Source organism: Cervus elaphus, chromosome 20, assembly GCF_910594005.1.
Source record: "Cervus elaphus chromosome 20, mCerEla1.1, whole genome shotgun sequence".
In the NCBI taxonomy this organism is placed as follows: Eukaryota; Metazoa; Chordata; class Mammalia; order Artiodactyla; family Cervidae; genus Cervus; species Cervus elaphus.
Window position 1 is genome coordinate 101,559,016 of NC_057834.1, and position 25,591 is coordinate 101,584,606.

Here is a 25,591-nt window from a genome sequence, read left to right on the forward strand (position 1 = left end):
CAATTCCAGAAAAATAAATGACCCAATCATAAAATGGGCCAAAGAACTAAACAGGCATTTCTCTAAAGAAGACACAGATGGCTAACAAACACATGAAAAGATGCTCAACATCACTCATTATTAGAGAAATGCAAATCAAAACCACAGTGAGGTACCATCTCATGCCAGTCAGAATGGCTGCTATCCAAAAGTCTACAAACAATAAATGCTGAAGAGGGTGTGGAGAAAAGGGAACCCTCTTACACTGTTGGTGGGAATGCAAGCTAGTACAGCCACTATGGAGAACAGTGTGGAGATTGCTTAAAAAACTGGAACTAGGACTGCCATATGACCCAGCAATCCCACTGCTGGGCATACACACTGAGGAAACCAGAACTTAAAGAGACACGTGTACCCCAATGTTCATCACAGCACTGTTTACAATAGCCAGGACATGGAAGCAACCTAGATGTCCATCAGCAGACAAATGAATAAGAAAGCTGTGGTACATACACACAATGGAATATTACTCAGCCATTAAAAAGAATGCACTTGAATCAGTTCTAATGAGGTGGATGAAACTGTAGCCCATTATACAGAGTGAAGTAAGTCAGAAAGAAAAACACCAATACAGTATACTAACGCATATGTATGGAATTTAAAAGATGGTAACAATGACCCTATTTGCGAGACAGCAAGAGACACAGATGTAAAGAACAGTCTTTTGGACTCTTTTTGGGAGAAGGCGAGGGTGGGATGACTTGAGAGAACAGCACTGAAACATGTATATTATCATATGTGAAACAGATCGCCAGTCTAGGTTCGATGCATGAGACAGGGTGCTCAGGGCTGGTGCACTGGGATGCCCTGAGGGATGGGATGGGGAGGGAGGTGGGAGGGGGGTTCAGGATGGGGAACACATGTACACCCATGGCTGATTCATGTTAATGTATGGCAAAAACCACTACAATACTGTAAAGTAATTAGCCTCCAATTAAAATTAATTAATTAAGAAAAAATAATAATTGGCCAAATGTAAACAAAGACCGGGAAACAATGTTCTACGTGATTTAAATCACGTCTTCACTGCACTCCTCACTGGGTGTGTATTTCTGCCTTGTTTATGTCTTAAATACACTATTTCTCCATGTGCTCTCCCATACATTGTGCTGTAACTCTAATAATAAATTTTATACCTGTTTTTAAGAGTTTTTGCCTCCTTGAAACACTCTTGCTTTCAAATGGGGGAAAGAGACAGGGTCATTTTGCCTCGAGCCCCTAGCTCCTGGTGGCCTGATGGCTAGGAATCCTGGTTTTCATTTAGGTTTCCTAGGTTCAATTCCTGAGTAGGGAACTAAGATCTCTCTTCAGGACTGCTGTCTCTCCAAGGTAAGTATTAGCCTAGCCTCCTGACCTCCAGGAAGAGGAAGAGAACCGCAGGTAAGAGTTCAATAACATGGCCAGTCATGCCTACATATAAAACCCCCATAAAACCTCTAGACACTGAAGCTAGTTCAGTAGAGATCTCTGGTTAACTAATACACTGGTGTGCTGGGAGGCAAATGTGCTCTGATCCTACGGGGAAAGAGCATAAAAGCTCTGCAGTTAGGACCTATGAGCCACGGCCCTAAGTCTCTTAATTATGCTGTTTCTGAGTTACATCCTTTTGTAACAAAATTGTAATTGTAAGTACAGTGCTCGCCTAAGTTATGGGAGTCTATAGACTCATTGGAGAAGATCCTGATGCTGGGAAAGATTGAAGGCAGGAGGAGAAGACGACAGAGGATAAGACGGTTGGATAGCATCACCAACTCGATGGACATAAATTTGGGCAAGGTCTGGGAGCTGGTGATGGACAGGGAAGCCTGGCGTGCTGCAATCCATGGGGTTGCAAAGAGTTGGACACAACTGAGCAACTGAACTGAACTGAACACATTATTGAACCTGCGGTGTCACAGGAACCCCCAAATTTGAAGTGAGTTAGCCAGAACAGGCCTGGAGACCTCTGTAGTGTGGCTAGTGTCTAAAGTAAGGGCAGACCTGTTGGGGACTTAAGCCCTCACTCATAGCATCCGTGCTAACTCTAGGTAGTTAGTGCTACAATAGAATTGTAGTATGCTAGTTGGCGTTAGACCAGTTGGAGCTGAAACAGAATAAATACATTTAATCTAAACATTTGTAATCTAAAGCTTAATGTTGAATACAGGCATTCATTTCCTAATGATAAAGTATACATTTTGTGTATGTACAGCTATGCATTTCAAAAGGCAAATAAACTCCTCCAATGAATACTAAATAGACAGATATTTAATGCATGCCAGTATTATAACAATTTCCGCAATACTAAGAAAATGATATTGTTTTCATCATTTTCAACAAAGTAAAACAATTTCACAATTGAATAAAAAAGATAACAGCACAGAGGAAACTGATCTTTAGCACTTTACAACAAAGTAATTCTGCCAAAAATATTACATAGAAAAGTATCACATCCTTTGCTAAAATGAGCTGTAACAATGTAGTATGTTAAATATTACCTTATTAAACCATGTGAAACCTGGTTTAGAAATTCATGGCAACCAGCAACTACACTTGAAGGCTTAATATTTAATACTTAGTTTTAAAAAAATCAGGAAATCCATAAGCAATTTGTGCCTACCAAAAAGAGTCAAAACATAATTTCACCTCAGATCATTAATTAAAATTCATTGATAAATTCTAGAAAAAATACTGTGGACTAATTTAAAGGTGTTTTTCATGTAAAACAGTACAATTAACCTCAAGCCAATATTCTACATGTCATTAGTACATGTGATGCTTACCTGGTTTAACAGTCCGCCCACAGAGCTGGGGTTGTAGAAGAATTTGCAACATGGCAGGGTTGTTTAAACTTTTCATGATTTGCACTGGATTTGGCTCTGGAAGTAAGCCCTTTTGATTACTGTGCCTCTTTGATGAATACAGAAATACAAAAATAAGAACATGGGTAAGCACAAAGATGAAACTGTAAAGGCTTTTTTTTCCCGAAAATTCTCATTTGTCTGATAAGATCTATTTTATAATAAACACAACTTGTTTTATGTCATACACTTGTATACATTCTACCACAATTCCTAATTATAATAAGATACTCTAAGATATGAGTTTCCCTGGTAGCTCAGCTGGTAAAAAATCTGCCTGCAAGGCGGGAGACCTAGGTTTGGTCCTTGGGTAGGGAAGGTCCTGTGGAGGAAGGCATGGCAACCCACTCCAGTATTCTTGCCTGGAGAATCCTCATGGACAGAGGAGCCTGGTGGGCAGCGGTCCATGGGGTCACAAAGAGTCAGACATGACTGAACAACCAAGCACAGCACAGCATTCTAAGATATTCATGCAACATACACCGAAATCCTCAGAGAAGGTTTCCGTGAAACAGAAATGGCTTTAAGAGAACTAACAATTTAATCAGATGGATCTCCTCATGCAAGGGGCAAGATATCAAGGGAATCTGAATTTACTAACAGGGAGGTAACCTGACACAATATGAATGCTTTGATACTACAGAAGAATCTTACTATAATGTTGATCTAAAGTTTAATGATGTGGGATGCTTTACAAAGCAATATTTTCTTATAATTAAGGTCTTGATTCATTAATCTTCTAATATGAAACAAAGATGAATGGGCTTTATATACATATAACTGGGTAGCTAAATATATGACATTGTTCTCAGTTTTTAAAAACCAGCTCTCCTTGTCCATCCTCTAGCCCCTCAATGTCTACAAACTCACACACAAGAAAGTCAATCACCACCCCGCTACCAAAAGAAATATGTAATCACAAAACAAAGTAACTAGACATCTGGAAAATGCAGCCACAAAAACTAAAGGCAACAAACCGAAGCACCTATAAGAGACGATAGGAAATAATAAGAATGGTAACTAAACAAAGCAGGTATCCTAAAAAAAGATAACAGATTTTTATTGGTAACATGAAACACGGAGAAGTGGTTATGAAGAACAACCAATTAGAAATACGATGTGCAAAAAGCACAACTGTTTGCGAAAAAATAATAGCAGCCATCACTTGCTGTATATACTTGGAATTGTTCTAAGCCTGTTACATGGACTAAATCACTTAATGCCCCAAAGCAACTCTACAGGGGTTGGTATTATACCCCCATTCTATAGGTGAGGGAACCGAAGAAACACATAAAGAATTATTCTTAACCTCCACTCTGTGCTTTAATAGATATGTTAAATAGTAGAATACATGCGACTGAAAAACAAAATAGTGATCTGAAAGGTCAGGTCAGATAAAGATCAAAGAATGTATGAGCAAAGGATAAAGAAGGAACTGACAACAAAATAAAATGGTAATGAAAAATGCAAACAAAACAAAAGAGAAAACCAAGGCAATGAAGAGACTGGAACTCTTAATATCTACATAAAAGGAGTACCTGAAGGATTAGAAATGAAGGAAATCTTTGAAGAAATAATGGCTGAGAATTTCCCAGAATTTAAAAAAAAACTCAAGACCACAAAATGAAAGGGTTCCAATTATGATACAGAAAAAAACACACCTGCTCACATTTTTTTGGCATGAAATTAGGAACATCAAAGCCCTGCCCACCCCCAATGGTAAAAACTTCCAGTAAGGAAGAACATATCTCAAAGAAAAAAAAAATCCAAAATAAAACAAGAAGCAGATTAATATCATCTTCATTCTCAAAGTATCATCACTGGATTTAAGAAGGCAACAAATTAATATTTTCAAAGTGCTGCAGGAAAAAATCTTTGAATCTAGATTTTTATATTCAGCTAAGCTATTAAATGTGAAAAAGAAATAAAAAATATTTCCAGCCATACACAGTCTCAAAAGTTTTTTACCACATGCATATCCTTTCTGAAAACAAGAATAAATGCATGACATTACATGATATGTGGAAATGAACATATGTAATACTGTAGCTAATTTTAATCATGTATACAAAAACCAAGACCATAAAAACAAGCAAAAACATTAAGGTTGGAGATTGAATGGTGGTCCAGTGGTTAGGACTCAGTGCTTCACTGCCATGACCTGGGTTCAATCCCTGCTCAGGGAACTAGATCCTGCAAGCTGCATGGAATGATGCTGCCCCCCCCCCCAAAAAAAAACACAAATTAAGGCAATCTAAAAGATGTACTTTATGTATTCCCAATATGGTGGTTGGTGGAACAGAAGAAAGCAGCAGGATGGAATTTAGAATGAACTAAGTGGTAAGGAAGAAAGAGATACTGATCAGCCTTGGGTGTTGATAAGCTAGGAATAATCACCCATAGGATAAAAGAAAACATATCACTCTTAAAGCAGAAAAAATTCTAGTTTATTCAATAGTAAATAGGAAACAAAAATAAGGGAAAAAAGTTTAAAGACAACATGACAAGTGTTAGCAAATAGAACAGAGGTTCCTCAAAAAATTAAAAACAGAACTACCATATGACCCAGCAAGTCAACTTCTAGGTATTTAACCAGCAACAAAAAACCATAACTCAAAAAGATATACGGACCCCCATATTCATTGTTGCATTATTTACAATAATCAAGACATGAAAACAGCGTAAGTGTCCTAAAAATTGATGAATGGATAAAGAAAATGTGATGAAAGTGAAGTCGCTCAGTCATGTCCAACTCTTTGCGACCCCATGGACTATAGTCTGCCAGGCTCCTCCATCCATGGAACTTCCCAGGCAAGGACACTGGGGTGGGTTGCATTTCCTTCTCCAGGGGATCTTCCCAACCCAGGGATCGAACCCAGGTCTCCTGCACTGCAGGCAGATTCTTTACCACCTGAGCCACCAGGGAAGCCCTGGTGAAAATGTGGCATGGATGTGTATATAGACAATGGAGTATTATTCAGCCACAAAAAGAAGGAAATCTTGTCATTTGTAACAAAATGGATGAACCTGGAGGGCATTATGCTAAGGGAAATAAGTCAGACAGAGAAAGCCTAATAGTGTATGATCTCACTTATATGTGGAATCTCAAAACAAAAACAAACTAATACCACAGATACAGAGAAGAGATTGACGGCTGCCAGAGGGACTGGGTGAAGGGTGAGTGAAATGGCAAAGGGGGTGAAGAGTGCAAACTCTAGTGTGAAGTCATGGGACTGTAACGTACAGCACAGTGACTATGACTACCATTCATAATACTCTCTTGCATATTTAAAGGCTGCCAAGAGATAGATCTTAAAAGTTCCCAAGACAAGAAAAAAAAAATCTATAATTATGTGTGGTGACAGATGCTAACTAGACTTACTGAGGTGATCGTTTCACAGCATATGTAAATACTGACTCACTAGATGTTCACCTGAAATCTAATATAATGCTGTATGTCAATTATATATCAAAAAAATCTACATCAGAAGAATAGCTTTTAAAAATTCTTAGGTAGCTACAACCTGGAAAAAAACTATTAATTAGGCTAAAAGGAAATCATAAAAAAAATGGAAACATTCATAATATAAAATTTATGACACATAGGTATAGCATTGGTCATAGAAGTTTAGTTACAGAAGTAAACTTACTTTTACTAGATTCATCAAAACAATGTAGGTTGAAAACAGAGAAGCTAACTACTGATATTAATAAAGATGGGAGGGAAAGAGTAAGGCCAAAGAAAGAAGCAAGAAGATTATAAAGACAGGGCAAGAATAAGCAACAGATAGAAAAAAACAAATAATAAAAACTATTTCTTTGAAAGGCAAAATAGTTTGCAAGACTAATTGGGGGAAAGAAAATGCAAATAAATAAGACATAAAATGAAAAAGAAGAGATGAGACATGACACATTTAAAATATAAAATTTTATAAATAGCTATGTGTCAAATTTTAAAACCCAGACTAAGTGGATAAATCTGTATACTATAATCAAATGCCACATATACCACACAGAGAAAAATAAAACTAATATATCTAATATTCACAGAAGAAACTTAAGTGGTAATTAATGATTTCCTTCTGGGAGAGACATAAGGACTAGATCTACATGGTTTCATAGATGAGCTCTCTCAAACTTTCGAAGAACAGAAAACCCCTACTGTATACAAACTGATTCATGAATAGAAAGAAACGGAGGGGTTTAGAGAAAAAAACATGTAAATCATTTAATGAGGTCAATGTTCTCTTGATTTCAAAATAAAGCAAAAATGCTACCCCCAAATTTAAGCATTTCCACTTATGAGCACATCTGCACATATAACAAATATTATCCAATAAAATCAAACAATACATAGGGAAAAAATCTATCAATGAGGATTTACAACACAAGGATAGTATAACATTAGAAAAGTCTATCAGTGTGATTCAGCACATTAATGAACTTAGGGAGAAATCACATAATTATCCCAATAGTTGTAGAAATATTCTGATAAAGTTCAATGCCAATTTATGATCTTTTTTAAACAGAAAACCTGATAGAAGATATGTACCAAGAACCCATAAGAAAAAAAAATCAATGCAGTACATTACTTTTAAGGCTGAGAAAAATTTAGGATTTCTCACTGTTACTAATATCTAATCATGATATCTATTAAAGGCCCCATGAAGCGCTGTTTACCATGGTAAGGAACTGAACTTATGCACACATTAAAGAATATTAAGCAAGAGAATGACATAATTTGATTTGAGGATGAGAAAGATCACTTTTGTGGCACTGGAGAAGACAGATTAGAATAGGGAAGACTAATGACATGGCAATCATATAGCAGGTTATTCAAATCATGAAGGTGAGAAAAATTAGATCCTGAGTAAAGTAACAAAGATGCTGACAAGTCTCAAGGATTTAATAGATATCAGGATGTGGAACTGAAAGACTTCCTAAGATTCTTGGCATTCTGAACTGGAGAGTAGATGAAGATCAATCAAGATTGAGTTTTTAGTTCAGACAGCTTTAGTTTGAATGAACTGATGTCACACATAGATATTACAGCACATAGAAAAGCAAGTCCCAGGGAAGAACAGTTTCCTTTTGGAAATGCTGAAATTGAACTATTCATATAACATTAAAAGGGGATGTCTAATAATCATTTTAAAATATAGCTTTAGTGCTTTAGAACAATTTGGTTCAAAAATATAAGATTGGGAATCATCACTGATAGGCAATAACTGAAGCCACTGGAGTGATGAAGAGGAAGAAAGTAAGGAAGCCTAGTACAGAGGTCTACTGATAGCATTCCTCTGGGAAAAAGAAGAAAAGGATGGAACAATTAGACAGAAAGGAAAAGAATGATAGGTGGAATTCAAGGCAGTAGGCAGTTGGTTTTAAATGTTGCAAAGAAACCAAGCAAAGAAAGACTGAAAAGTACCTATGTGACTTGATTACAAAATTCCTGTAAATCTTAACGAGAACAGATTCGCTTAATAGAGGAAGCAGAAACTACACTGCATTGGGCTGAGAAGGAAATGAGAAATGGAAAAAAAAAAAAAAAGGTGACTAGTAGGATCTAATTGTTCAAGAAGCTCCAGTTGTGATGAAAAGGTATTACAAAGGCCTGCATCTAGAGAGGAAAAGATTTGAGTGTGTTTATAAGCAAATGGGATAGAGGCAGTGAACAACAGGTCAAGTAGAAAGTAGAGGAGGCAGATCCTTGAGGATGGGGCAGGGGCATGAGCCCCTGCTTTGGTGGGAGGGAAACAGAGCACTCCCTCCATAACAGCAAGGATCTTTGTTTTGTTCACTCAGTTCAGTTGCTCAGTCATTTCCAAACCTTTGCGACTCCATGGACTGCAGCATGCCAGGCTTCCCTGTCCATCACCAGCTCCCGGAGTTTACTCAAGCTCATGGTCATTGAGTCAGTGATGCCATCCAACAACTCATCCTCTGCCGTCCCCTTCTCCTTCTGTCTTCAATCTTTCCCAGCATCAGGGTCTTTTCCAGTGAGTCAGTTCTTCGCATCAGGTGGCCAAAGAATTGGAGTTTCAGCCTCAGTATCAGTCCTCCCAATGAATATTCAGGACTGATTTCCATCAGGATGGACTGGTTGGATCTCCTTGCAGTCCAAGGGACTCTTGAGTCTTCTCCAACACCACAGTTCAAAAGCATCAATTTTTCTGTGCTCAGCTTTCTTTATGGTCCAACTCTCACATCCATACATGACTACTGGAAAAACCATAGCTTTGACTAGACAGACCTTTGTTCACTGGTGAATCCTAAATATCTCTAATACATCTCGTATGTAGCAGGTACCCAGTAAGTATTTATGGAATGAATGCTATTAAAGAGAAAAAAGAAGCAAAAAGTGGAGCACTTTTGCTCAGGGAGTGTGAGAGAAAGCAAATGCATGAGTCCAGCACATGGCCTGTATATTTCTATAAAGTAGCAGCCATGACCATCAGATAGAAAGAAGGACAAAGACTAGAAAAGTGAAGATTTGAACTAGTTTTGCTGGGGAGTCAGCTGTAAAGAATGTCAGACATTTGCAGGAGCACTAAGTCACCTAGTGGTCTGTTTTTCTCCAAGAAGACAGAGTATGCTGACTGCAAAAGTGGGTGACTGGATGGATTCAGACTCAGAAACTCAGCAAATCCAATCCAACCAAGAGACAACTTGACTACAGGCAATGAAATTGACAGTAAAGAATGGCTGTAGTCATAGATTATGCCAGTCAAGGACATGAGGACGACAGAAGAACCTAAGAAGGGAAGGAAAAACCAAGAAAAAGGGAGAAGACATCCAGGACCAGAGGTGAGATCAAAGAATAAGAGGAAGAAGGCAAGTGACATGACAGTAGGATACCACTGACAACCTGTCATCTCTTCTGCCCTCCTTCCCTCCCCTGATGGTCCTTCTCTCTCCACTTCATTTACAAACCATTTCCAGACTAGGTGATTTCTTAACTATGATCTTGTCAATACCTTGTATATATACTTTATAAATTCCCTTTGGAATTTGTAAACTTGGCCTCGCTTATCAAGTTCCACCTAAGCTCTGAGTGCTCCAGCCCTCCCCCTCTGCTGCCATCAAGCTATCATTTCACCACACATCTCTACACACTCAGCCTACCTAGACTTTTTCCACTTTTCAAACATGAAAATTCATCTCCTCCTACTGCTGGAAATGTTTTGTCACAACCAGAGTATGTTCAATCACTCATTCTCCCTCCTTGGGGGTGCCAGACTCAGCAAGTAAAAACACAGGGTGCCAGATAACAATGGATAATGTTTAATGTAAGTACGTCTCATGCAAAATCTGTATTCACCTGGCAATCCTACTCTCCACCCCCGTCAACATTTCAAAATTGTACCTTAACGTTACATTCAAATGTCACCTTCGCAATTCTGAAGTCTTCCCTGGACCCTTCAAAAGTCTGTTTCTTCCTTCATTTGATCAATGGGTATTTACTATTCTAGGTGCAAGGAGTAAGAAACTGTGAAGCAGGAATAGTTGCTCCCTACAAGGAATTTTCAACCAGAGAAGTAGAGAGGGGAGTAGTAAGAGACAGTCACAATAAAGAAGTCAGCCCAACATGCACACTTATGAACCGTTTTTGCAAAAGGGGGCATGCTGCAATCAAAACTTACAGAACAGGAACTCAAACATTTACTGAATAAATAAAAAATTTCCTCAATTCTTGAGATGAATACACTTTATGAAACACAGTTTCCTCTATGGTACTGACTCCTGGCTTGATTTGGCAGAAGTATTATTTAGTCAATTGAAAAAAAAAAGAATGTCTTCATGTAATAAAAATATAATGAAAGTCCAATCAATGATTAACTAGCTTGGATACTTGAATTCTTCTATGTTCTTGAAAAAGAACAACTTACCACACGTTGAGCTGCTATCAAAGCTGCTAAGGTACTTCGCCCTGGTGCTCCCGGGGCACAGAAGGAAACTTGAACTTTGCTTCCCTTGATGGTCATACCATCAGCTGCTTGTTGAACCTCTTCAGCATGCTCTGCAGTGCTATATTCAACCACTGCAAAGCCACCAACATAACTACCTTCATCCTGTGCAAGCTGATGTGATACAATTATTAAAAAGGGAATTCTAATACTTACTTAGAATTACTTATTTACAACTAAATCATCTGTAAATTCAAGGACAAATGTCTCAAAGCATGCTACCGGTGAAAATATTGTATTCCTTTTTTTCCCGAAAATAAAAGTTTATTAGTTGGGTAGGTACAGTCTTTCTAGAAGATGGGAAGATAAGTAAGATTCTGTCAAGCTTCTTTGAATCTCTGATTTATTTTAAAAGTCAATGTCCAAATGATCATAGTCCCTATATATTTATATATATATATAAAATTAATAATCTCTAGAAAAATTTGGGGACACAACAATTGAACTTTCTTTAAAATAAATTCACCAGATACACAGACGATGAAACCTGTTGAATTTGATCATGTATCTATTTGCATTATCAAGAGAACAAAAGTAGAAGGAACCACATTCAACTTTTATTTCAATATTTTAGGTATCCCAGGAATTTGGGTGAGAATACCAAAGTAAGCCTTATTTAGGAAACTGTGCCCCAGGTTTGTTTAAAATACCATATGCAGGACACAACCTTTTCCTGAATGTGCCCTAAACAAACTCCTGCAAAGCAGAACTCAATTTATTTCCAGTCACCCATGTGTAAGAGTGTAAAGGAAGATACTAAAGCCCTGCATCCATAAAGACTGGTATAAAGAGCAAAAGTAAGAAAAAAAATACAACACTAAAAAGTTTCTAAGTGTTGAACATATCTGAATCATCTTAAACACATTCGTATCCAGTGATAAATGTGATAAAATTTAGCTTTGTATGTCTCCGAAGTATAGAAATAGTCCAATAGAAATATCTACAAAACTTCTGTTTGGACTTGGCATCTCATAAATTGGTATACAATTCAATAATTTCTTAGTCATTTTTTAGCTTTTCTCTTATTTTTGAAGCTTTTTTGTATAGTAGACCAAATTTCTGTTTTTTCCCTTTCTCATCCTTTCTTCCTTTTAAAACTATCCTCAAATGTCTTTTCCTCCATAAAACTTCTTCCATTCATGTGGAAGAAAGGGAAAATATCTACCTCTTCCAAATATTTCTCCTACAACCTCATTCCTTTTATTCAAATCAAATCTTAAATTTAGATTTGTAAAAGCCGTTAGTCCCTTTGGTCCCTTCTGATCACAAGGTAAGAAGACTGTGTCTTCCATATAGTCTATGTCAACCTACCAAACCAGAGAGCCTGAGTTTAACAGATTTACTGATAAAGGCATTCAAAGTGGCTTTATTAAGCTTTTGAAAATTTCTAAAATATTTTTATTATTCTTAGTTTATTATATAATCTTCATGCCAAATAAATTATACTATCATTTTAAGTCTTTCAAAAAAAATATCATTTTAGTTTCATAGCATTGGTAATTAAAGAGCAATATTTCCATTCAATATGAGAGCCATTCAAATATGTAATGGCATGACTTGTGATCTATTAATAGTTAATTTTCCATTACTTAAAAATACTTTAACAAAAGCTAAATTATCACTTACAATGATTGTAACAGACCTTTTTCTTTTTTAACCAGATGGAAAACAAGACCAGATAACCTAAGTCCCTTCTAACTCCAAGATTCATATTCAAATACAGTATGTAAAAAACAGCTTTCCCCTCATATTTGCTTCAAAGGCCTCAATTAAAGCTACAAAGGATTATGCCTGGCTACAGGATATCACTATGTAATTTTTAGTATTCAAGAATAGCGTATCAATAAGACAATTTTCAATAACTTGGCAAAGATTTGTCACAAAGTATTCTAATTTTTTGAAGCTCCATGGATAGTTTCTTTGATGATTATATTGGGATTGAGGGGGCAGAAATGTAAGAAAAAGTAAGATGGCAGCATTAATTTTAATTAAATAAACTATAATAAATTTCAAACTTTCTACTGCAAGAGTAGAGATTCAATACATGTATGATAATAGAAAAATAAGGGTGAGCAGAGGAAAGATGGGAGATAAGAAGGAACAAAGGAAGAGAGAATAAAGGAAGAAATGAAGGGAAGTGAAAGAGAAAGGTTTCATCAGGTGCTATAAAAACCTGTATAGGAAGGAGCCATATACAGTATATATTTTTGTCCATTTGGTAGAATTTATTAAATTTTATTCTGACAAAGTGCTTGAAAATTCTTACCAATGTTGTCAGTTTTCAGGATCTTCTCTAAATGTCTCACTTACCATGACCCCATTAAGACAGAATAAAGCATTCTTTCTACACCATGTGACACTTTTCTATTTTGCATTATCTCACTCTTCATACGGGATATATAGTTATTTGCTTATCTGTCAGTGTACTCTACAAAACTGCGAGGTATAGAGAGAATATCTTCCTATTTGTTATATTTCCGACATTTAGCAGTATGGTACCTGGCACTGAGAGTGCGACAAATCAAATGTGGGTGGATGAAGTGATCAATGCATGAATGGTTCACGAACAGATGAAAGGAGAAGGTGGATGCATTAAGTGTTGGGTTTGCTAAGACATAATTATATAAAAACAACATAGTCTGGCCCACCAACAAAAGAAATTGATTTAAAATTTACCATCATATTAAAGTGTTCATTACAAACTAAAGTAGAATGAGATTATCCATGCTGATATTTACATGGGTATAATAAATATGTGAGTCCATGCAGATGCATATGTAGATATTTTTAAATATTTCAAATAATATCATAAAAATACATACCTGGCAAAACACAGGTTTATGGATACTGGAAAAAAACTGCAACAGCTCCTCGGAATCTCTATAGTCACTAGGGAGTTTATCTATACAAAGGCACTTAGAATGAATGAGCTCTGCGGCCAATAGGTTAACATCCATCCACTGTGCAAAGACAGCTGATGCTCCCAACTGTTTACCCAATAGCTCCAATCGAGCCTTTGCAGCAAAGTCCTTTTTCATGTATTCTACAAATCCATAGCCTTTGGAACGGCCAGTAACTTCACTGTAGACAAGAAAACATCTCTCAACATTTCCATAAGCACGAACAAGTTCTTCAAACTCTTCTAATGTAAAAGAAGTGGGCAAGTTGGTAATACATAGCAAAGCATCTGTTGGCTGGAGCTGGACTACTAAGTCTTTTCCTCGAAAAGAATATTGATGAAACATCTGAATTGCATTCTGCGCTTGTTCCCCATTCAATAAGGTAACAAAAGCTGGAAGAAGATAAAATGAATGAGTTTTCTGAGACAGTGTTTTCAAGCTTTTTTGATCATTTGACCACAGTAAGAAATACATTTTATACCTATGCCTCAGTACACATATGTAAGTGCGTTAGTCACTAAATCATGTCTGACTCTTTGCAACCCCGTGGATTGTAGCCCAACAGGCTCCTCTGTCCATGGAATTCTCCAGGCAAGAATACTAGAGTGGGTTGCCATTCTTTTTTCTCCAGGGGATCTTTCCAACCCAGGGATCAAACCCAGGTCTCCTGTATCGCAGGCAGATTCTTTATTCTCTGAGCCGCTAAGGAAGCCCACCCATATGTGCATATATATATACACACACACACATATACATATATATATTTCTGAAACAAAAGTATCAGGAAGCAAAACACCTATCATGTGTAATATATTCTGATATTTTCTATTCTATTTCATTGTTTTTAAATGCTGATACTCCCACATAAACAATTTCATGACCAGTAACTCAAAAAACATACAACGTGTATTAAGAGCTCCACTTCTGGGGGGAAGGGCGATGGTAGTCTTTTTAAACTACACACAGATTTGATATTTTCCATCAATAATATGTGATGCAAAATTTTATGAACTATTCTTCCTTCTCAGACAGTTCTCAAAGGCCCTATTTGATAACAAGAATACCTAAAATATACCTTAAAAATAGGTAATTTTAAAATTATTTAAAAAAAGAATACCTAAAAGAACAAAGGCATAGCCAAAAGACACCAAAATGCCCAGAGGAAGTCAAATCTTTCTCCAATTCATGTACATGTTTCCTTAAAATAAAATTAATTACATTGAAACAACACATACACATACAATTTGTATACTGTTGGGATGAACAATATGGTATGAAAAGATCACAGGATTATGATACTGGACAAGTAGCTTACCTTCCAATCTTTGTAGAACAAACCAAAGAGGGGTAAAAAAAAAAACTGTCCTGTCTACCTAATGAAGTTGTTCCATCATTAAGCAACAAATAGACATGATAATTTGCAAAATCTGAAACATGATACAAATATAAAATTCTAAATCAATGAAATATACACACATGTATATCTGATAAGATTTTGAGCAACATGATAAGAAAAATTTGAAACCCCCACATTAAAGAAACAACACGGGACAAACCACAAACTAGAAGCACACTGTTCTCTCAACCTTCCTCCCTCTCCTTCTTCTCTGCCTCTTTGGAACGCACAATGAAGGTGCCCCATATGAGTACCTAACTTACCCAAATGCAAAGATAACAACATGGCAAATGTGCACACAGCAAGAGAGAAAGAATTTAAACAGCATGGGCAGTCCTGCCTGCCACCACACTCAGTCTTCTCCTCCCTTACCTGGTCTTAGCGCCCACGCGCCTCTCAGACGAGTGCGATGCTAATATTTAAAGAATTACATTTTTTATTTAACATGAAATCCACATACAAGGAAACCACTTACAGAGGAATAGCTAACTCTTCCAGCACTAGGGGGAAAATGGCTTTGCTGCACTTACTGAGAGATTATCTCTTGGTTTCCAACAAGCCCTTACAAAGGACTTGAGTTATTTTGATTCTATGACTTTCTTTCCTTATGCTAACATAGAACTTCCCTGGTGGCTCAGACGGTGAAGCATCTGCCTACAATGCGGGAGACCTGGGTTCAATCCCTGGGTTGGGAAGATCTCCTGGAGAAAGAAATGGCAACCCACTCCAGTATTCTTGCCTGGAAAATCTCATGGATGGAGGAGGCTGGTAGGCTACAGTCCATGGGGTCGCAGAGAGTCGGACACGACCGAGTGACTTCACTTTCTTTCACTTTAGCTCATAAGTTCATCAGTTCATATTTGATTTGAATTCTCTGGGTATCTGAAACTGCTAACCATTCCCTTCCTTAACTTCCTTAATAAAGTCCTTTGCAATTTTCTTCATACTAGCCTAAGAGCACTCCTCCTTCCATTTCCTTTGCTATATTTCTCCATTCACACCTGTAAGGTAGTAATTCTTAAGGTTCCTTCCTGGAAGAAGCACACACAGTGACAGCCAGTGACTGTACCCAGCAACCCTGAGCCATAAATCCCTGTCTATGCCCCCTTCCCTGGGCACTCCCATCCATGCCCATATATTCATTTCTCATGTGCCAGGCTCTGTGTTAGGCCCTGGAAAGGAGGGGATCAACAAAACAAGCAACATCCTTTTCAACAAGGATCCCACAATCCAATAGAGGATGACAGATTAGACAGAGAGTTACAAGTCTGATATTACCAAAAAGAAGTATGGGGGGCTATGAAATAAATTAATAGAGCAAAATGGCTAGTCTGGGGGCTTACAGAAAACCTCTTATTCTCTTGTCAACTCTCAAAATTACATTTCTAGTCCTTAGTTCCGTATATATTCACATGCTGATTCACACATGATCAAACATAACTCATGATCTTCATCCTCTCCATTTCTGTAAAATCTCAACATGGCTCAGCTTCCTTCATTCTCTGTCTTAGCTGCTAGCATCACACTCACAAATGGGAAACCTAGGAATCACCAGAGACCCTATATGTTTTACCTCTCACTTAAAGGAATCCTCAAATTTTACCCTCCAAATAGGTCTTGGATCCATCCTCTTTCCTTCATTCTTCTAGCTTTTCAATCCTTTTTCTTCAATGACAATAAAGCGAACTCTCAAAAATGAAAGTTTAATTGTGCCTGTCTACTGCCTAAAATGCAATGATTTACTGTCAAAAATGAAGCCAAGACCCAGCGTAGTTATCATGCCCTACCAGGCCCTTTTGATCTAACGCCAGCCTCATTAACTGTCAAACTGAGCTTCCCCACCACACTTCTTTATTCTCCAACAACACTGAGTTGTTTGTAGTTCCCTAGGTATCACCTTGTTTCAAGTATCTATACATGTCACTCCCCTGCCTACAAGATCTCTCCCATATCTTCAGCCATTCAAATCATTTAGTTGGCTTTCAAATTCAGCCCAGGGATTAATGTATCATGATCTCCAGGAAGCATTCTCTGATGTTCTCTTCCAGTTAGTTAATCCTTGTTCTATTACCCCTCTGTATTTTGAACATTGACTGGATTATTGCAGACATCACAATGTATTATAATATTTGTGTAGATGTCTGCTATTCTAATCAACTGTGAGATCCCTAAACTGCTATGGAATATATATCTCCATCAGTTATCATACTGTCAGGTCCACAGTGGTGCTTCTGTGTCAGCTGAATGGATGAATGTATAAATGCATAGATTAACTCAGTTCAGTTCAGTCGCTCAGTCGTGTCCGACTCTTTGTGACTCCATGAATCGCAGCACGTCAGGCCTCCCTGTCCATCACCAACTCCCGGAGTCCACTCAAACCCATGTCCATCGAGTCTGTGATGCCATCCAGCCATCTCATCCTCTGTCATCCCCTTCTCCTCCTGCCCCCAATCCCTCCCAGCATCAGGGTCTTTTCCAATGAGTCAACTCTTCACATGAGGTGGCCAAAGTACTGGAGTTTCAGCTTCAGCATCAGTCCTTCCAATGAACACCCAGGATGATCTCCTTTAGGATGGACTGGTTGGATCTCCTTGTAGTCCAAGGGACTCTCAAGAGTCTTCTCCAACACCACAGTTCAAAAGCATCAATTTTTCGGCGCTCAGCTTTTTTCACAGTCCAACTCTCACATCCATACATGACCACTGGAAAAACAATAGCTTTGACTAGACGGACCTTCGTTGGCAAAGTAATGTCTCTGCTTTTTAATATGCTATCTAGGTTGGTCATAACTTTCCTTCCAAGCAGTAAGCGTCTTTTAATTTCATGACTTCAATCACCATCTGCAGTGATTTTGGAGCCCAAAAAAATCAAGTCTGACACTGTTTCCACTGTCTCCCCATCTACTTCCCATGAAGTGATGGGACCAGATGGAATGATCTTCGTTTTCTTTTTTTTTGATCTTCGTTTTCTGAATGTTAAGCTTTAAGCCAACTTTTTCACTCTCCTCTTTCACTTTCATCAAGAGGCTCTTTAGTTCCTCTTCACTTTCTGCCATAAGGGTGGTGTCATCTGCATATCTGAGGTTATTGATATTTCTCCTGGCAATCTTGATTCCAGCTTGTGCTTCTTCCAGCCCAGCGTTTCTCATGATGTATTCTGCATAGAAGTTAAATAAACAGGGTGACAATATACAGCCTTGACATACTCCTTTTCCTATTTGGAACCAGTCTGTTGTTCCATGTCCAGTTCTAATTGTTGCTTCCTGACCTGCATACAGGTTTCTCAAGATGCAGGTCAGGTGGTCTGGTATTCCCATCTCTTTCAGAATTTTCCACAGTTTATTGTGATCCACACAGTCAAAGGCTTTGGCGTAGGCAATAAAGCAGAAATAGACATTTTTCTGGAACTCTCTTGCTTTGTCGATGATTCAGCAGATATTGGCAATCTGATCTCTGGTTCCTCTGCCTCTCCTAAAACCAGCTTGAACATCTGGAAGTTCACGGTTTACATATTGCTGAAGCCTGACTTAGAGAATTTTGAGCATTACTTTACTGGCGTGTGAGATGAGTGCAATTGCGTGGTAGTTTGAGCATTCCTTGGGATTGCCTTTCTTAGGGATTGGAATGAAAACTGACCTTTTCTAGTCCTGTGGCCACTGCTGAGTTTTCCAAATTTGCTGGCATATTGAGTGCAGCACTTTCACAGCATCATCTTTCAGGATTTGAAATAGCTCAACTGGAATTCCATCACCTCCACTAGCTTTGTTCATAGTGATGCTTTCCAAGGACACTTGACTTCACATTCCAGGATGTCTGGCTCTAGGTGAGTGATCACATCATTGTGATTATCTGGGTCATGAAGATCTTTTTTGTACAGTTCTTCTGTGTATTCTTGCCACCTCTTCTTAATATCTTCTGCTTCTTTTAGGTCCATACCATTTCTATCCTTTATCGAACCCATCTTTGCGTGAAATATTCCCTTGATATCTCTAATTTTCTTGAAGAGATCTCTAGTCTTTCCCATTCTGTTGTTTTCCTCTATTTCTTTGCATTGATTGCTGAGGAAGGCTTTCTTACCTCTCCTGGCTATTCTTTCCAACTCTGCATTCAAATGGGAATATCTTTCCTTTTCTCCTTTGCTTTTCACTTCTCTTCTTTTCACAGCTATTTGTAAGGCCTCCTCAGACAACCATTTTGCCTTTTTGCATTTCTTTTCCATGGGGATGGTCTTGATCCCTGTCTCCTATATAATGTCACGAATCTTCGTCCATAGTTTATCAGGCTCTCTATCAGATCTAGTCCCTTAAATCTATTTCTCACTTCCACTGTATAGTCATAAGGGATTTGATTTAGGTCATACCTGAATGGTCTAGTGGTTTCGCCTAATTTCTTCAGTTTAAGTCTGAATTTGGCAATAGATTAACTAGTACATTTTAAAACTGACAATTCTCATTTTCCTTTTCTTAGGTATCTGCATTTGCTCAACCCAAATAAGATATCTTGTGGTAGAATTTAGATAACATAATGAAGCAAATTTAAAAGTCCAGGCAGTAGGGAAAAGAGGTCATTGCTTCTCTTCTATAGTTTCTTCCATTTCTTTTCAAGGCCACAAAGTCTCTAAAGAAAGTCCAACTTTTTTCACATTGACTGTGGAAGTGGAAGTTGTCACTCTTCAGAGAAAACAGTATAAGACGTTTGGAAATTAGTTCTGTTTCCATTTTCCTACCAAAATTTTAAGATTCAACAATTGGTCCCAATCCTTTCAAAAGTCACACTTTTATTTATCCTTTGCCTTGGCTGCTCTACTAGTATTATTGGCACAAATTTGATGGCAAGCATGCAAAAACTTCTTTTTCTAATGTTCAGTTCAGTTGCTCAGGTGTGTCCAACTATTTGAGACCCCGTGAACTGCAGCAGGCCAGGCCTCCCTGTCTATCACCAACTCCCAGAACTTGCTCAAACTCATGTCCATTGAGTCGGTGATGCCATCCAACCATCTCATCCTCTGTCATCCCCTTCTCCTCCTGCCTTCAATCTTTCCCAGCATCAGGGTCTTTTCCAATGAGTCAGCTCTTCGCATCAGGTGGCCAAAGTATTGGAGTTTCAGCTTCAACATCAGTCCTTCCAATGAACACCCGGGACTGATCTCCTTTAGGATGGACTGGTTGGATCTCCTTGCAGTCCAAGGGACTCTTGAGAGTCTTCTCCAACACTGCAGTTCAAAAGCATCAATTCTTTGGCGCTCAGTTTTCTTTACAGTCCAACTCTCATCCATACATGACTACTGGAAAAACCATAGCCTTGACTAGATGGACCTTTGTTGACAAAGTAATGTTTCTGCTTTTTAATATGCTACCTAGGTTGGTCACAACTTTCCTTCCAAGGAGTAAGCATCTTTTAATTTCATGGCTGCAATCACCATCTGCAGTGATTTTGGAGCCCCCAAAAAATAAAGCACCTCAGCACACGGGTTACCCTCGGAGCTCACATAATCTTCCTGGTGATGTGATTCTGCTAAAATCCAAACTTCTTGACCAAAGACTGATTTGGCAAACCAAATCCTAGCCTGGTGCTTGCCCCTTCCCTGGGACGTGATTCAGATCCTGATGGAAACACCGCTAGAGCAGCTAACGGAATCAGAGCGCCAAGCTCTGTGACACAAAAGTATGGAGATGACATTCTTGATTCATCTCACGTTCAGAGGTTGTGGTCACTAGAAAAGCGCTTCAGAACACTTCATTACTTCCTACCAGATGCAGACATATGCCGAGACAGGCATCGCCAACAACCTTTCTTGTTTTTAAACGTTTAAAAACCAAAGGGGCTTCCAACCATAAGCCAATCTGCATGCATCCTGCATCCCCTAAGAGGGGGATGAGGGGTGGGGGACCAAGGCGAAAAACAGACAACTACAAAATATGCCCTAGAAAAATGTAAGATCCTCATAAAACCAACATCTCACCAGATATCCTGTTAAGCACAGTGTTGAAGGCTCATGAGAAAACAGAGTGAGTACTGTAGTTTAGCTTGGAATGCTGAACATGATTTCGAATGATCCTTCTTGCTGCTCCGAGAGGAGAGTCGTTCCACTCCAGCAAAGGAAGAGAGTCAGGAATCAGCAGCCACCCTTCCCTTTCGGTTGGCACACCAACTCTGACTAGCGGGTGAGAGAATTAGGCTGTAAGGATTCAATGCTAATTGCAATTGCTCTGCACTGCGGAATGTTGGCCAGAATTGCAAATCGTCATGGGGCTGACCCAGAGCTGAGTCCACCTTTGTGGCTGGAGACGTTTTCGTAATTCTTGCACTCCTCTGCTCCACACCTGCTTCGGTCCTGCGCCTGCCTGACAGTGGCCAGTCACAAAGCACCACCCTAGGGGCCTTTCCTCGCCACCCTCCCTGCAAAGCACATCTCGCCCGCTGAGGTCTGTGTCCTTTCCAGAAAGGGTCCTGGCTGGAAAGCAGAATAAGAACTCTGAAGAACAGACTTGGGGAAGTAAGTCTACACAGAAAGGTAAAAACCTAGCCAAGGTTTCCAGAGTGACGCCGCCCTCAGAAGACAAGGCTCCAGGAAGAAAGGGCGTGAAACACCGGAGCTCGGGGTGGTGGTCCCCACGGTCTTCCGCTGGTTCCGCACCATCCCCCCTTGGCTGGGTTGTACATTCACTGGTTGTCAGGAGTTTCTGATGCTGCTGGGGGCGGGGATGGAGGAGAGGACTGGCAGAACGTCCTGCCCAGCTCGCGAGGCTCTACACGTCGTATAGGTTCAAAGTGTATGAGTTTGGGTAGGTGGGCCGGCTGTACTGGAAGTGATCTGTCAAGATGTTGTTGGGCCGTACTGGTAGTCGCTGTGCGGGGGGGAGAGCGTGCCGTTGTGGGGCTTCTCCAGGGGGCTCCGGGGGTGCTCCTTACTGCTCAGGTCCCCTGTTGTGACGGGGAGGAGGTGCTTCCGGGCTTGCTGGTTCGCGTCATACTTGGTCTTGTTGTACAGAAAGACTCCGATGATAGCCGTCATCATGCCCAGGACGTTGGTGCTGGTGACGGGGTTCCGCAGCATGATGAGGGACACCGTGATGACCATGATCCTCTTGGTGGCGTTGGCGACCGAGTAGCTCAGAGGGCTTTTGAGGTTGAGGATGCTGAAGGCGATGACATTCTGCGCAAAGTTACAGAAGCCGCTGACAGCCAGGAGCAGGAGCGTCCAAGGCCACTGGGCCGCAGAGGTCAGGTCGCTGCTGACCAGGAAAGCCGAGAGATCTACCAGGACCCACGTGGGGATCATAAAAAAGACGGCATGGCAGCCCAAGATGTTCAGCAGCCGGAGATGGTGGATCCTTGAATCTCTTAATACCTTTTTGGAGAAAATATTCTGAAGCGAGAAGCACAGTGTGGCAGCAAGGGCGCTGACAAGCCCCTACATGTCGAAGGACAGCTCGGTGACGGTGGCCAGCAGGACGCCGCTAATGATGGGGATGAGTGACAGGTACACCTTGGTGCTCTGTTTCTCCTTCATGATGATCCGGGACAGGAGGACCACGCAGATGGGCATGGTGGCCTTGACGGTGTGCACGTAGGACACGGGCACCTTCCGTATACTGACGTGCGCGGACACTGATGCGAAGTACTTGCCAAAGGCGAGCGGCAGCACGTAGCGCGGGTAGAAGCGCGGCGGTAGCAGCGGGCCGGACGACTGATGCGTACCGGGCCAGGGCCGGTAGCAGCGGGCCGGACGACTGATGCGTACCGGGCCAGGGCCCGAGACGGGCGGCGCCGGGGGCACGCGCCAGGCGCGGAGCAGAGGCGGGAGTCCCGCGCACAGCGCCAGGATGTGGCACAGCGGCACGGTCACGGGGAATGGGAAGGCGCTCAGGATCACCTTGTTGACCACATTGCCGCCCGCGCTCGGGGCGCACCACAGCAGGCACAACGCTGTCACCCGCGCGCCCGCGCGCGCCCCTCCGCCACCGCCGCCGGCGCCCGACCCCCGGGCCGGCGCCCACTCCCACCGCCGCCCCCGCCCGGAATTTGCATAGGTTTTTAAAATATATATATATAATATTGCCAGAGCTTTATGAAGCTTATGAAGCTTTATGAAGTTCTATAATGAATGTCCTGGTGTTATAACATTTTAATGAATGCTATATTTGCTTAGTATTGCTTGAATTATATTGCTTGAATGAATGTTTTGAATTTGCTTAGTATTGTTCATTTTTAATAATATATTATTGGACTTAGTGAATAGACTATGTAATTTGACCTTTAGTTATACAAATTGGGAAAATTGTTTAATTTTTCTGCATGTTTTATATCTGAGATTAAAAGCCTAAGCTAGATTATTTTCTCTGTGTACATATGATGTAAATATTTAAAAACATCTCTTTGAGATAACAAAAAAGTAAGGAAAAGTCTGAAGGATGATATAACCATTGTGTGTGTGTGTGTGTGGTGTTTAGTCATTAAATTGTGATACTAATGTCTGAAGGATGATATAACTATCTCGTGTGTGTTGGGTGCGGGGGGTGTTTAGTCACTAAGTCATGATCAGTTCAGTTCAGTTCAGTTGCTCAGTCGTATCCGACTCTTTGCGACTCCGTGAATTGCAGCAGCCAGGCCTCCCTGTCCATCACCAACTCCCGGAGTTTACTCAAACGCATGTCCATCGAGTTGGTGATGCCATCCAGCCATCTCATCCTCTGTCATCCCCTTCTCCTCCTGCCCCCAATCCCTCCCAGCATCAGGGTCTTTTCCAGTGAGTCAACTCTTCACATGAGGTGGCCAAAGTACTGGAGTTTCAGCTTCAGCATCAGTCCTTCCAATGAACACCCAGGACTGATCTCTTTCAGGATGGACTGGTTGGATCTCCTTGCAGTCCAAGGGACTCTCAAGAGTCTTCTCCAACACCACAGTTCAAAAGTATCAATTTCCCGGTGCTCAGCTTTCTTCACAGTCCAACTCTCACATCCATACATGACCACTGGAAAAACCATAGCCTTGACTAGATGGACCTTTGTTGGCAAAGTAATGTCTCTGCTTTTTAATATGCTACCTAGGTTGGTCATAATTTTCCTTCCAAGGAGTAAGCGTCTTTTAATTTCATGGCTGCAGTCACCATCTGCAATGATTTTGGAGCCCCAAAATATAAAGTCTGACACTGTTTCCACTGTCTCCCCATCTGTTTCCCATGAAGTGATGGGACCAGATGCCATGATCTTCGTTTCTTGAATGCTGAGCTTTAAGCCAACTTTTTCACTCTCCTCTTTCACATTCATCAAGAGGCTTTTCAGTTCCTCTTCACTTTCTGCCATAAGGGTGGTGTCATCTGCATATCTGAGGTTATTGATATTTCTCCTGGCAATCTTGATTCCAGCTTGTGCTTCATCCAGCCCAGTGATTCTCTTGATGTACTCTGCATATAGGTTAAATAAGCAGGGTGACAATATACAGCCTTGACGTACTTCTTTTCCTATTTGGAACAAGTCTGTTGTCCATGTCCAGTTCTAACTGTTGCTTCCTGACCTGCATACAGGTTTCTCAAGAAGCAGGTCAGGTGGTCTTGTATTCCCATCTCTTTCAGAATTTTCTACCGTTTATTGTAATCCACACGGTCAAAAGCTTTGGCATAGTGATACTGACTCCCAAATTAGCAGGTTTTTGGTTTTTTTTTCTGGCTGCACTGGGTCTTCACTGCAGTGTGTGGGCTTTCTCTAGTTACAGCACATGGAGTCTTCTCTAGTTGCAGTGCATGAGATCCTAGTGCTTAGTTGCCCCAAAGCATGTGGGATCTTAATTCCCCAAGCAGGGATTGAACCTGTGTCCCCTGCATTGGGGCTCCCCTGATGCAATGCCGGAGTCCCTGCTTGCAATGCAGGAGATGCAGGAGACTCTTTGCAACCCTGTGGGCTGTAGCCCACCAGGCTCCTCTGTCCATGGGATTCTCCAGGCAAGAATACTGGAGGGGGTTGCTGTGCCTTGCCCCAGGGGATCTTCCTGACCCAGGATTTGACCCCACAGCTCCTTCATTGCAGATGGATTCTTTACCTTTGAGCCATGGGGGAACCCTATTATATTAGATACTTGAAACTAATGTTATGTGTTGATTATACTTCAATTTAAAAAGACTTTGAAGTATTTTGGTCATTAAAATATTATATAGATGCTAGAGCTGTAATGTAGTACTATTAAGTGAATTACCTCTGATAGTATGATAAGAAATTCTGCATCTATTTTTTCTGACTTATAAAAGAAATATAGAAAAGAACACTACAGTTAAAAATGAAATCAAGTTTTTACCTCTCTGACTCCATTCCCTCCATCCCTCCTTGCCAAAGGGCAAGTACTATCGAATTTGGTGCACACTTTCCATCTGTGCCATTCCATTATGGTAGTTATTAGAGTTGTTCACAGATTCTTTTTATTCCAATCACAGGGTAAATAGTGCTTCCCCATCTCT

At 40.2% G+C, this 25,591-nt stretch overlaps 2 protein-coding genes across 8 annotated transcripts in view; both read right to left on the reverse strand.

The window, feature by feature from the left end:
* RAVER2 (ribonucleoprotein, PTB binding 2) overlaps window positions 1–25,591 on the reverse strand; it is a 139,826-nt gene that overhangs the window by 77,586 nt on the left and 36,649 nt on the right. For all 7 annotated transcript variants that reach the window (XM_043878825.1, XM_043878821.1, XM_043878824.1 and 4 more), the window contains exons 3-5: window positions 13,669–14,138; window positions 10,769–10,960; window positions 2,802–2,928 (exon numbers count right to left, since the gene is read on the reverse strand). In XM_043878825.1, the coding sequence (XP_043734760.1) occupies window positions 2,802–2,928; window positions 10,769–10,960; window positions 13,669–14,138 (789 nt within the window). The remainder of the gene's footprint in view (window positions 1–2,801; window positions 2,929–10,768; window positions 10,961–13,668; window positions 14,139–25,591) is intronic.
* LOC122678220 (solute carrier family 35 member E1-like) lies at window positions 21,061–22,840 on the reverse strand. Its single transcript, XM_043878828.1, has one exon. It carries the CDS (start codon window positions 22,421–22,423, stop codon window positions 21,959–21,961), a length of 465 nt encoding a protein of 154 aa, XP_043734763.1. The 5' UTR covers window positions 22,424–22,840; the 3' UTR covers window positions 21,061–21,958.